This window comes from Carassius auratus, linkage group LG45M (genome assembly GCF_003368295.1).
Source record: "Carassius auratus strain Wakin linkage group LG45M, ASM336829v1, whole genome shotgun sequence".
NCBI lineage: Eukaryota > Metazoa > Chordata > Actinopteri > Cypriniformes > Cyprinidae > Carassius > Carassius auratus.
Window position 1 is genome coordinate 596,833 of NC_039299.1, and position 13,544 is coordinate 610,376.

General features: G+C 34.5%; 2 protein-coding genes across 3 annotated transcripts; both read left to right on the forward strand.

The window, feature by feature from the left end:
* Positions 1-1,073: 1,073 nt before the first annotated feature.
* Positions 1,074-4,617, forward strand: LOC113068535 (alpha-1,6-mannosyl-glycoprotein 2-beta-N-acetylglucosaminyltransferase-like). Its single transcript, XM_026241269.1, has one exon. The coding sequence runs from the start codon at positions 1,412-1,414 to the stop codon at positions 2,654-2,656; it is 1,245 nt and encodes a 414-aa protein (XP_026097054.1). The 5' UTR covers positions 1,074-1,411; the 3' UTR covers positions 2,657-4,617.
* Positions 4,618-5,176: 559 nt separating this feature from the next.
* On the forward strand, positions 5,177-12,727 carry LOC113068536 (E3 ubiquitin-protein ligase rnf8-like). 2 transcript variants are annotated; one of them, XM_026241271.1, is made up of 8 exons: positions 5,177-5,424; positions 5,696-5,824; positions 7,405-8,091; positions 9,735-9,797; positions 9,874-9,963; positions 10,261-10,368; positions 11,171-11,382; positions 12,335-12,727. In XM_026241271.1, exons 1-8 carry the CDS (start codon positions 5,296-5,298, stop codon positions 12,375-12,377), a joined length of 1,461 nt encoding a protein of 486 aa, XP_026097056.1. In that variant the 5' UTR covers positions 5,177-5,295; the 3' UTR covers positions 12,378-12,727. The 2 variants fall into 2 exon arrangements, with proteins under 2 accessions (XP_026097056.1, XP_026097055.1); XM_026241270.1 differs by having other exon boundaries at positions 5,178-5,424; positions 11,171-11,375.
* The last annotated feature ends 817 nt before the right edge of the window (positions 12,728-13,544 follow it).

Genomic DNA, 13,544 nt, shown 5'->3' on the forward strand with positions numbered 1-13,544 from the left:
TTTTATGAATTGAATTTTAATATGAAACCACACTTAATATGAAAATTCAAGAGAAAGGAGACTCTACTTGGATATGACGATGAAGATTATGACACAATGAAATGAAATGTTTATTTATATTTATATTCTATTAATTTAATTATTTAATTGTCTTGCACTGTAAGCTACACATTTCTAAAATTTACTATGGGTTTTGTATATTTCATATATTGTATAAACTTATAGCCTAAAGTTATAATTTCAATTATATATTTGTGTATATTGTTTGCTTAATATTCCAAATACATTTATAAAAATACAAAATCCACATTTAAAATGTAATGCAGAAAATACCTAAAGCCAAGTAAAAAAGAATTAAATGCAGTATATATATATATATATATATATATATATATATATATATATATATATATATATATATATATATATATATATATTAATGACATGATTAATAATGACAAATATTCAATGATATTTTATTATATTCATTGAATATACATCTATTATTTTTATGTGTAATGTTCAAATTTTAGTAAAACATGAATTATTAATTATTATCATAATTTATTATGCATGTACTCACATATATAGTGAAATATTCCTAATACATTTTATATAAATAGTAAATATAAATATAAATATAATCTAAATATATATATAATCATAAGATTAATAATTTAATATATTAAATTATATATTACTATATTAATTAAATATACATGCATTATTTTTAGAAGTATTGTTTACATGCAAGTAAAAAGAATAATTATGTGAATTAATTATATATATATATATATATATATATATATATATATATATATATATATATTCACATAATTCAAATATAGGCTAAACAATGTTGCGTTGTGTGCGTAATATAAATAAAACAATAAATATAATATAAAGCATCTTTTCATAATATAATTTTTTTTTAAATAATAATAGTATAATAATTAAAATGATATATTTATTTATGACTGCGTAATATATTAATAGATATTAAATAATAATAAAAATAATCGTGGGGAGGAGCGATCGTGTGTTGCTGTTACTGTAAGAACACGTCAGCAGAAGAAACCTCCTCTTTCTCACAGCGCTTTCTCTTCCTGCTTTAACTTTGTTGCATGCACATGACACTTTATGAGGGTGAGTAGCTCGCGCTTCACAAACAACCAGACTTTCGATAGAATATCATCATCATCATCATCATCATCGTTTCCCGCTTCGCTTTATGAGTCGCGAGTTTATTCCGCGCTTTTAGATGAACAGAACTCGCTCGTGAACTTCTCGTGACAGCGATGTCCGTGTTTCACCTGAACGCGCTCTCGCTGTGAAAATACCCGGATCATATCCATAACAGACCTGTAACAGCAGCATATGAGCCACAGCTTTCCATTTCCAGGCTGTGAAAATGAGATTCCGGTTGTTGAAAAAGAACTTTATTGCATTCTTCCTCATTTTAATTGTATTTGTAGTGTTGTTTTACACCATGCGACAGACTAAGACTGAAGCAAGCGTGGTGGAGGTGATTGAAAAAGAGACCTCTCAGACTGCTATAATGGTTACATTTGACTTCGGGACCATTGAGAACATGAAGAAGTCGGTCTATGACAGCAACTACCGGCAGTTCATTCAGAACGGAGACAAGTTTCAATCAGATCTTGATGTGGTCATCGTCGTGCAAGTCCACAATCGTCCGGCGTACCTCAAAATGCTCATTCAGTCCTTAGAAAAAGTCACTGGTATACAAAACACGCTTGTGATATTCAGCCACGACTACTTCTCACCAGAAATTTCTGATATAGTCAAAGGAATCACTTTTTGCAGGGTCCTCCAGATCTATTTCGCCTACAGCATCCAGCTGTATCCCAACGAATTCCCAGGACAGGATCCCAAAGATTGTCCGAGAGACATATCGAAGGAGGACGCCGTGAAAAAGAGCTGTTTGAACGCGGAGCACCCGGATTCGTACGGACACTACCGAGAAGCATCCATCACCCAAACCAAACACCATTGGTGGTGGAAGCTGCATTTCGTGTTCGAGCGAGTGCGGGTGCTTCGGGGATACAACGGATTTGTCGCCTTCATCGAGGAAGACAACTACCTTCTCCCAGATTTCCACGAATACTTCAAATCCATGATCGAGCTCAGGAAAACCAAATGCGGGGATTGCGACATCCTCGCTGTAGGCAACCATGACAGTTTATCGGGCTTCCGCGAGCTTTCCAGCCAAACGGAGACGGCGGGATGGCTGTCCACCAAGCATAACATAGGCATGGGCATCTCCAGAGAGCTCTACTACAAACTGATGGGATGCAATCATGCATTCTGCACCTATGATGATTATAACTGGGACTGGACCTTGCAGAACTTGTCTGGGACATGCATCTCCAAAGCTCTCAAGGTTCTGGTTGCTCGTGGAAGCCGGGTTCTTCACACTGGAGATTGCGGCATGCATCAGAAGGAGGATTGCCGACCGGAAAAGGCTCAGGAGAGGGTGGATGCAATGCTTAAAGAGGCTCAATCTGCGCTTTTCCCACCGGTTTTGACTTTGACGGACCACGGGCCGGTGCAGCATCAGCCTCACATGAAGAACGGAGGATGGGGGGACGTCCGCGACCACAAGCTGTGCATCAACTACGCAGCTCGACTCTGAGCTGGACGCTTTCACTTATTACCCAATTAAGTGCCATTCAGAATATCAGGGTTAAATGATGCAGGTTAAAGGTTTTGCTCTCACCAAAAAGAGGAAAATGTGAGCAAAATATTGTGCTGAATGTGGATTAATCTCATAAAAAAACTGGTTGAATTTTCACAACAAAATCAAAAGACCAAAAATTCTCATTACTGTAGAATGTTTTACTCTAATTTTTTGTAATTCTTATACTAAATATATCACTTTTAACACCAAAATTTCACGTTTAATTAGACGTGCAGTTTCTTTGTAATTAATAGTGAAATTGATAACAATTTCTGAGTTAAAAAACAAGTTTCTACACAAGTTTCTACAACAATTTTTTTGAGTGTACAACAAATGAATGCATTGCCATTTAAATAATGCATCAGCCACTTTATGAGAATTTGTAGTTGGAAATGTGCTTAATTGTGTTGAAAATCTCGCAACACTAAACATTTTAATAATATGTGAATCATAATAATTGAGAAAACTGGCATATAGCACAAAAATATGTTTTTAAAAAATTGGTTGTGAAATGTGGCCTGAATATGTTTCCTGAGATTCACAAGGCCATGCCTTTATCAGATTTGCATCATTTAAATATGACTGACACTGTTGTTCAATTCGCAGAACCTTGCATGCATTTTAATAATTTATTTTTCTGGTAAAAGAAGAATATGGAAGATTATTTTAAATGACGATAGTTTGAATGAAACATTCCTTCAGTCTTCCGTTACTGACGTTTCTTCAAAATAGAAGTTCTTTCATATTTTTTAACATTGGGACATGCTTTGGTGGTGTATGTGAATATGTGCCTTATAAACATTATTCTTACATTTGCATATGTTTATTTCCATTTGTGCCTTCCATCATTTCTAATAATCATAATTTCGCTTTTTGACTTGTTGTCTTACACTGTGTTTAATATCTCGTGCAAATGCATGTGGAAGACAGAAATGACTGCACACTATTTTGTATGCAACTTGTACATTATTATTTTCATCAGTTAAACTGATTTGGCTCCTGACGTTTACTCATAATAACTGTGAGTTGCATGCAACTTTCCAACTTTCCCAACTGAGACACTCAGAGGAAGTCAAGGTCACAGCAGTATAAACTTGCCAAGGTTGGAAAAATTATATAAGTTGTGAAATGTTACATTTACAGCCTTGACATGATGCCAAAGAAACTCACCTTTGTGCTTTGATTGGAGAGTTTTTAAGGCACAAATGTGCACCTTGTGTTTTTTTCAGTTGACCTTCTCTGTGCGTTTCCTTTCTGTGATTTCCGTTATAGCTTTATGGAGGAAGAGCTGACATGCTCAAATGTTTTTGTGAAATGCATTCTTTTATTATGTTTTGACTGGAGTGCATGCTGTATGTGTAAGTGCATATGAAAGCGAGATTGCATCCGAGAGTGAAACATATGTCTGTTTTACAAAATTAAATCATAATGCTATCTCTAAAAGCCATATTCATATGTTCTTTAAGCTTTGACCCAAAGATGCATTGATTATGTCAGCATGCTCAGGAGTGTATATACTGAATCACATCTGTGTAATTCTGTTGCTCTATTTTCTTAATTTTAATGAATATATGAATAAGAGGTACTACTTTTAATGATTTTTTATTGTTTTCAAATGTTTGGCATTTTAAAAACATATCATATTCTGTATTTGTGTCTCTTGAATGAAGTATAGACATCTTCAGTTGTGTCTGATTTCTGTTAAGACACTGGCAGAGCAGGAAAATAATTCATATCAGTTGCATCAGTATTTTCAAATGATGATGTATTGAGAAAGGAATTTGTAAATATAGCTTATAATCGCCTGGCGTCTTTCTATTCTTTACATTGAATTATATCCATAACCATGACATGATTCTTTTACACTTAGATGGCACCAGTGTTACTTTAGTATTGTTTATTTACTATTAAAATATTTATTGATATTTTGAATGAGCTCCGTGTGTTATTTTCAGTTTTCTTTTTAATTTTTAGTTTTAGTAATTGTAAAAGTAACATATTGAATATAGACTACAATATAAAAAATGAGAATATACAGTAAAAAAAAAATATCTAAGTAAAAATTATTTTCAAGAATGCGCGCACGACGTTATCACGTGATACATGTTACTTTTCTCAGCGTTTTTCAGGATGACACAATCACAGGCGTTTGTGCTTAATCGATAAGGGGTTTAAAAATGAAATGTAATCTTATTGAAATTGCTGCCCTTTTTTCCACTTCTAAGGCAGGTAGTAACCTGTAAAATTTATGACTTTTAAAACATACTACTTTCAGTTTGCAAATGTTTTTATTAAGGCAAAAAACCGTTTGTGAATTGATATGTTGCTCAATGAAGGACTCGGCTCTGTGAGCCTTGAACCGCCCTCTAGCGGCACCAACGGTCAAAGTCAAAACCCTTTGCGGCTCAGCCAATTATCTTCAAGCTCCAACATCCCACAGCCAATCAGAAGTTACGCTGGGAGTCACGTGACGCGCGTAGAGTGGACGCGTTGTGTTCTTGTGAAAAATAAACTCTTTTGCAGTTTCATGGCGGTATGTAGCGGACAGCAAACAATAACAACAATATAATTTCATAAAAATTAATGGCGCAGAAATGATGGAGAAGAGTGAAGAGCCTCCTTCTATAAACACCGAGGAAGAAGGTTCTGGAAAAGACAAAATCTGGTGTTTGCAGCGTGTGGGGAGAGACCATGACTGGCTGCATCTGTTCGAGGACTCTGAGGTAACGTTACGTTTTTAGAGAATAAACCGCATGTATTTTTATTATTTTCAGAGACTGAATTTGATATACAGCTTTCAGAAGTCAAATTAAGCGTCATGTGGGGTTGTTTAACTGCAGGTTGAGAGAGATATATTCCTAATCTAAACTACATTGACCTGCATGAATGTTGTATGCTCATTTTCAGACACCCATAATTATTATCCAACCGTTGGATTGAGTTCATGAGCTAAATATATGATTGCCTATGGCTCTTCTGTCTCTTTTTAACCAGGTCTCTGTTGGTCGTGGTCTGAACGTGACCCATCAGATCCTGTCGAGCAGCTGTCCACTGATGATATCCAGAATACACTGTGTGTTTAAGAGAAACGATGACGGACAGTGGACAGTGACGGACAATAAGGTGTAGAGTCTCTCTGTCTATTTCTGACCATCTGTCTGTCTGATAGCCTATGAAACAGCTGAAATAAAAATACATTAAAGCTAAAAGTTATAAATAATAAAATATAGTAAATATTGAAGGGTTAGTTCAGCCAAAAAAGAAAATTTGGTCATTAATAATTCACCCTCATGTTGTTCCAAACCCATAAGACCTCCGTTCATCTTCAGAACACAGTTTAAGATATTTTAGATTTAGTCTGAGAGCTTTCTGTCCCTCCATTGAAAGTGTGTGTACCGTCTACTGTCCATGTCCAGACATCATCAAAGTAGTCATGTGACATCAGAGGGTCAGTTAGAATTTCTTAAAGCATCCAAAATACATTTTGGTCCAAAAATATAAAAAACTACGACTTTATTCAGCATTGTCTTCTCTTCTGGATCTGTTGTGAGTGTGTTCACAACACTGCAGTGGCGTAGTTTTTGCTATTTTTCGACCAAAATGTATTTTCGATGCTTCAAGAAATTCTGACTGACCCTCTGATGTCACATGGAGGTCTTTCGGGTTTGGAACAACATGAGGTCATGACTCATTAATGACATTATTTTAATACTAATATACTCCCTTTAATACTAAAAACACTGGTGCAATATAAATGAATAGAAATAAAATTTAATTAAAAGTAAATAGGAGCATTAAAAGCTAATGAAAATGACTAAAACAAAACTTATAAAGAAAACTGAAATATAAAAATGAAAATGAAATATTAACAGCTATATCAAAATATTAATAAATAGCGAAAAGGTGTATATTTATAATACTGAAATAACACTGGTGCCATTTAAATTTAAAAACAAAATATTTTAAACAAAGCTAAAACATATGAAACAAGAACATAACTAAAATTATAAATGCAAATTTAAAACATGAGCGTAAGGGCTTATGTTTATGAATACTATAATAGTAGATAAATACTACTAAAATAACATTGGTGTGATCTAAACAAAATTAAAGTTAAATAGTCATATTTAAAAAAAACAACAACAAAGCTAAAAAAAATGGCTAAAACACAACTTAATTATTATAAATTAGATTAAAATTAAATTGAAAACTGAAAAAAAAATTTAAAAAGCTAATTAAATAATAGATATTATAGTTGTATATAAATAACACCAGTACAATTTAAATGTAAAATGGAAATAATAAATTAAATCTATAGAAGCGTTTAAAAAAAATAATAATAAAAATGACAAAGCACATAAAATGACTTAAACTATTAAAATTAAAAAGAAAATTTTAAATAACACATGAAGCTCATTCAAAATATCTATAAATATTATAATAGTAAATAAACAATACTAAAGGAACACTGGTGCCGTCTTAGTGTAAAAGAGAAATTATAAATAGAAATATATATACAAAAAAAAGAAGACTGACAAAATCCATAAAAAATGACTAAGAGTAAAACATAAAATTGTTTTTAAAATAATAAATTATATTGTTTAATAAATTGTTAATATTAATAAAAATTAAGAAACAAATAGAACTAAAATAACTGGCTTTTTCTATTTAAATGTCTATCTTTCCCTTGTATTTATACCCAGAGTCTGAATGGTGTGTGGGTGAACGGGAGCCGAATACCGCCTGGAAACCCCTGTTTACTGAAGCGGGGTGACTCTGTGCGACTCGGCGTCCCTCTCGACGGAAACCCCGTGGAGTTTGACTACATCCTGGTCCAGAGGAACTTCAGTGACGTCAAATCCTTCTTATCTGGGAATCCAAGCAGAGAATCTGGCGCTGCATCCTTCGGCCAAAAACTGAAAAACTCAAAGCGTAAGTTCGATGGAGACGAGGCGGAGCCGTGTCCCGCGCAGATCCCCAAATCCAAGCTGTACCGCAGCTCCGGCCCGGATAAGTCACGTGCACAGCCGTGTCCGTCCGGGGAACGCCGGGAACCAGAGAAGGTTTCCTCTAAATCCGTGCAGGAGGACAGATGCGGTGGTGATAAAGCGGGGAGCAGCTCGGGCGGCTGCAGTGACCTCAGTCAGCAGCTGGACACTGTGCACCGCTACAACAGGAACCTGGTGGTCCTGAAGGGCCGTGTGGGTCACACACAGAAGCTCGCTGCGGAGCTGGAGCTGCAACAGACGCCGGAGCGAGAGCGGGAGATGCAGGATCTGCAGACACAGCTGGAGCAGCTCCGGGGTCAGCTGAGGTCACAGCAGGAGCAGGCGCTCAAACGCATGGAGACCCTGGAGAAATCCTTCTGTGAGGAGGAACGACGCCTGGAGGTGAAGTGCTGTTTGTATAGTAAAGTGTCCATCATATGCACACTTCAACTCTCATCTGAAATAGTATGTTATCTGGGGGTTTTTTTTGACTAGGACACACAATACTACTACTGTTTTTCACCTACTGTATAGTATGCAAGTATTCAACTTCGGCTGCAGTCAAAGTGTAGTGAAGACCAGTGTTCTTCATTTTCATCAAAAGTCCTTATTTTTTTTATTTATCCAAAATTAAGCTAAAATAAAATATTACATGAAAAATGTATTTGGGTGCATATTAGAGAAGTGTAAATTAGAAATGAATCCAAAATTAAAATTTGAAGTTTGAATTAAAAAAATAAAAAATTATTAAACTACGAATAAAGTAATAAGTGATATCGAATCTAAATACCATAGTAGGTGAGGTTTGGTTGAGGATATTTACTATTTATTTATTTAGCTCTTTTGCCATTTGCAGTCCATAATCATCAAAAAATATTTTTGTTATTTGGAATAAAGTAAAAAAAAAAAAAAAAAAAAAAAAAAAAATATATATATATATATATATATATATATATATATATATATATATATATATATAAACTTATCAACATTTCTAAAACTGAATAAAATAAAATAATATTTTATATTATTATTTGAAATAAAGCTAAAATAAAATATTAGATGAAGAACTAAAATTACCAAAACTACAATAAAAAATAAATTAAAGAAAAAAATTTAATAGAATTAGATTTTTACAGTATTTTTGTATTATTATATAAAATACAAAAAAATTAATAGGACTTTTTTTTCTTACATTTATTTATTTATTTATTTATTTATCGAATATATATATATATATATATATATATATATATATATATAAGTTAACATTTTATAACTAATATATATAATATAATATATATAAAAGGAATGTTGCCTTGGCAACTAGCTGAAATAAGTTTAAATTGAAGTACTCAAATAAATTAAACTGTAAAATAAATGATAAATGGTAATTTTACAAATGATAAACAGTTTCTATAACTAAAAAAAAAAAAACTGTATATAAAAAATAAAAGCTAATTCAAAATATTAATAAATAAAATAAAATAAAATTAATTAAATAAATTTACATTTATGCATTTAGCAGACGCTTTTATCCAAAGTGACTTACAGTGCATTCAGGCAATACATTTCTAAATATCATGTGTTCCCGGGGAATCAAACCCACAACCTTGCAGTGCTCTACCGATTGAGAATTAATAAATATGATAATAATCTAAAACCACATGAATAGATCTGCATATTCACCATATTAATATTTAGATTTTTTTTAGAATATATCTAGTTCACATTGCTCTTTCCCATTAGGATCATCTCATCTTTCATTTAGATGAATTAATAAAGCATAAACTGTAGCTAAAATGCATTGCTTATCAAAGTTATATTATCTGCTGCAAACTTTGCTTAATTTTCTAAAAGATGACACACTTCTGCCTCATAAATACATTACTTTTGGTGGTAGCCGTGATCTAAAAGATGATGCTCATATTTACGAAGCAGGTTTCAATCAATCTTATGTCAGTTATAACGAGAGACTGTGGGTCATCATATAAAGCTATGAGAATACTGTCTGTGTTTTTACACAAATATGTTGTTTCCCCAAGACTGAAAAAGCACAACATACCGAGGAGGGCTTGAAGAAACAACTTGTGGAGGCATTGAAAGAGGTAAGAAACATAAACTGCACATCTTCTGTGTTTTAAGAGCTTGAGTGTTACGTAATGTTTTCCTTTGCTCTTCCAGCAGCGGAAAGTTATCGAGGAGCTCAAACACGCTCGGGAAGGATTCAAGGAAGTTCTTCAAGCCAAAGATAAGGAGCTGGAAGTTACAAAGGTAGTTATGGGAAAGTTTAACTTGAGGACAAACATCTACGGTAAAATAAATCCAGATAGAGAAGGAAATTTATATTTTTGATATTGTTTTACTGTAAAACTCAAACGGTGAATTTCTGATGAATTCCCTCGCTGTACTTTCCAGCATCATGAAAGTGAAATTATAAAGTCAATCTTAAATAAGTGTGCATCAAAATCTTCACACGAGTGTTTTGTGGAAGTGTAATGACAATGCCTAAAAAAGAAATAAATACAAAATAACCCGCTCCATGCAATAATTTGTAACCTTCTCTCACAGGAAGAGAAAGAAAAGGCCAAAGCTCAGAAAGAAGAAGTGGTCACACAGATGACTGAAGTGTTGGAGAGTGAACTGCAGTGCAGCATTTGTTCTGAGCTCTTCATCGAGGTACAAAAATACATTAAAAACCTGATCTGAAAGGTCACGAGAGCATATTAGGGATGACGGGAAGAACACGGACTTCTCAAAAGATCAAAATGTTCCTTTCTATAATAGTTGGCTAGTCTCGTAAACAGAGCGTAGGTTGATGTAGTGTTTTGTGCAAAAACTCCAGTGGAAGTATACAAAGTGTACACTTAAATCATAATTAATTTCATTGCACTTGATTTAAAATATCAAACAAAGCGTTAATGCAAGCATCTAACATTTTCCACAAACTCTAGAAGAGTCCAAGATGTTTAGTTTATATATTTGGAGCAATCCTAAAAACCTAAAAAGCTTCACGTTTTGAATTGATTTGATTGGAAAATGTCCTTATGCTCACTTTCTTTCAAATACATGCCACATGTTTTTATATATAATGCAATTAAATACAATTTTAACTCGAGGCTTAAATGTCAAGAAATGCTTTGTTTATGAAAGGCTCATTAAAGCTGCATTTATTTGAATAAGGAAACCATAATGTTGTGAAATTATTACGGTTTAAAATAAATGTTTTCTATTGTAATATATTGTAAAGTGTAATTTATTTAAGTGAATTTTCAGCAGCATTACTCCAATCTTCCATTGTGATGGACTTAATGTGACGTAAAGTCAGTTTGTTTTGCTTTTACACACCATTTCATTTGTCTGAAATCATGGCACAAAAACAGGTTTTGCAATCCTTTTCCAGTTTTGCGTGCAGTGTGCATCAAGTGTACCGGATATATCTGCTTACTCCTCTCAACCTTTGACCTCTGTGACCTCTCAGGCCGTGACGCTGAACTGTGCTCACAGCTTCTGTCAGCACTGTATCCGAGAGTGGCGTAAACGCAAGGACAAGTGTCCCATGTGCTGGCAGAACATCACGTCTCAGACGCGCTCGCTGGTCCTGGACAACTGCATCGACCGCATGGTGGAGAACCTGAGCGCCGACATGAGAGAGAGACGCCTGGCGCTGATCAACGAGCGGAAAGGTGAGAGGTGCGTGACATCACTGTGTCCACCGTCCGAGAAATAATCGTTTCACAGCAGTAAAGGAATAGTTCACCCAGAAATGAATGATTAGAATGTGTTTGTTTCTTCGTCAGATTTGGAGAAATGTAGCATTGCATCACTTGCTCACTGGAAGTGAATGGGTGCCATCAGAATGAGAGTCCAAACAGCTGATAAAAACGTCACAATAATCCACAGTCCATCAGTTAACATCTGGAGAAGACAAATTGTGATGTTTTTACCAGCTGTTTGTACTCTCATTCTGACGGCACCCATTCACTTGCAGTGAACGAGTGACGCAATGCTACATTTCTCCAAATCTGACGAAGAAAAACACTCATGTATATCTCAAAAATGTAGAAAAATCACTCCATAAATCAGAAAATACTACACTATTTTAGGAATAAATGCTGTATGAAGTCAGTCAGTGAAAAAAAAAAACATTATACAACAATATAACCAACAGCCGTGCTGCTTTAACCTGTTAAGATCAGGTACTGTATTTTTCGGACTATAAGTCGCACCTGAGTTTAAGTCGCATCAGTCCAAAAATATGTCATGATGGGGAAAAAAAACATGTAAGTCGCACTGGACTATAAATTACATACATTTAGAACCAAGCACCAAGAGAAAACATTACCGTCTCCAGCCACGAGAGGGCGCTCTATGTCTTCAGTGTAGACTACAGGAGAACTGAGCAGCATAGAGCGCCCTCTGGCAGCTGGAGACGGTAATGTTTTCTCTTGGTTCTTTTCTCTTGGTTCATGTCAAATTAATTTTGATAAGTGGCACCTGACTATAAGTCGCAGGAGCAGCCAAACTATGAAAAAAAGTGCGACTTATAGTCCGGAAAATAAGGTATGTTCTCATAAAAACAAGACCTCTATGCACAACTGGTGCTTTAGAAGTTATAAAGTCCTGTCTGAAACTGTGTCCTCAGGTCAGAAAGCAAGCGTCCCTCCAGCAGTCGTGGTAATAAATGACGACAGCGACAGCAGCAGCGACGAGTTCTTTCAGAGCGACAGCTCCGTGTTTCTGGACTCGTCCGAGTCTAACGACTCCCTGCTCCATTATGCCAGCGATGACGACTCGTCCTGCTCTGAAGAGGACGATTATCTCTGAGAAACACTCAGACATGCACTTGTGAAGAACACAGGCACAGCTCATTTCTTTTGTTTCATTTAGCCGTGCTGTTTTTTTTTTTCTTTGTTTTTTTTATGTTTGTAGCTCCATATCATTTGTGTGGGCTTTCATTGATCAAATAAACTTTATAATTATATTGCACTTTGCCATTTGGATGTTGTTTTAATTCATTAAAAGACTTTCTGTGCAATATTGTAGATCCTTTGTATATGCTTTCATCTGCCAGTAAGAATGCAGATCATTTTATCTCAATTAAATCCCACAGAATTACTCCTAAATCAGCTCAGGAGATTTGAAAAGGCTTAACTTGAAACATACAGGAAATGATGTGACAGATTGATGTCACTTCCGTTATAATCAGTGAGGCTGTGTTGATTGGTGCTTGTAATTGGCACAGTTGGTCGTTTCCAGTTTCTGACACAAGAGGGCAGCAGTGTGCTGTGCTTGTTATATGTTGATTAGAATGGGCCTGTGTATTTCCTTGTTGAATGCTTTTGGCCTTTCTTAGCTGATTGCATTTAATCTCCAGATTGTTTCAGTACTTCTCTGCATGCTCTAAGGTAAGACACACGTGAATGGACTATAAAATAACCTATAATCAGTGTTGGGGGGGAAAAAAGTTACTTTTCTTGCATTACTCCTTAAAAAAGTAACTAATTGGCATTACTTATTTAATCTGAGCAGAAAGTCAATAAATGTGAAAACAGAGTAACTGGTGTTACTTTTTGTAAAAGTAACACTGAAATTTTTGTTGCAAATTAAAGTTACTTAACATAATTGGCTTGTAATGCTTTACCCTCAACACAATCCCAAAATGATTAATCCTAGTACATTAATACCGTTGTTTAAACGCACTCATTTGCATATATTTCTAGCCAGGTTTCATTTTGAGTTTGATTTTCCTTTATATCACTTTATAAAGAAAAGTGATATAAAAGATAATACTGTCCACATAATAGTATATGAATATAAGAATAATATATATAAACAAACCTCTCTAAAAACCT

Coding starts and splice junctions, on each gene's coding strand:
- LOC113068535 (XM_026241269.1), top strand. CDS start 1,412: ATGAGATTCCGGTTGTTGAAAAAGAACTTTATTGCATTCTTCCTCATT.
- LOC113068536 (XM_026241270.1), top strand. CDS start 5,296: ATGATGGAGAAGAGTGAAGAGCCTCCTTCTATAAACACCGAGGAAGAA. Junction 5,425..5,695: donor ATCTGTTCGAGGACTCTGAG/GTAACGTTACGT, acceptor CTTTTTAACCAG/GTCTCTGTTGGTCGTGGTCT. Junction 9,964..10,260: donor AGGAGCTGGAAGTTACAAAG/GTAGTTATGGGA, acceptor CTTCTCTCACAG/GAAGAGAAAGAAAAGGCCAA.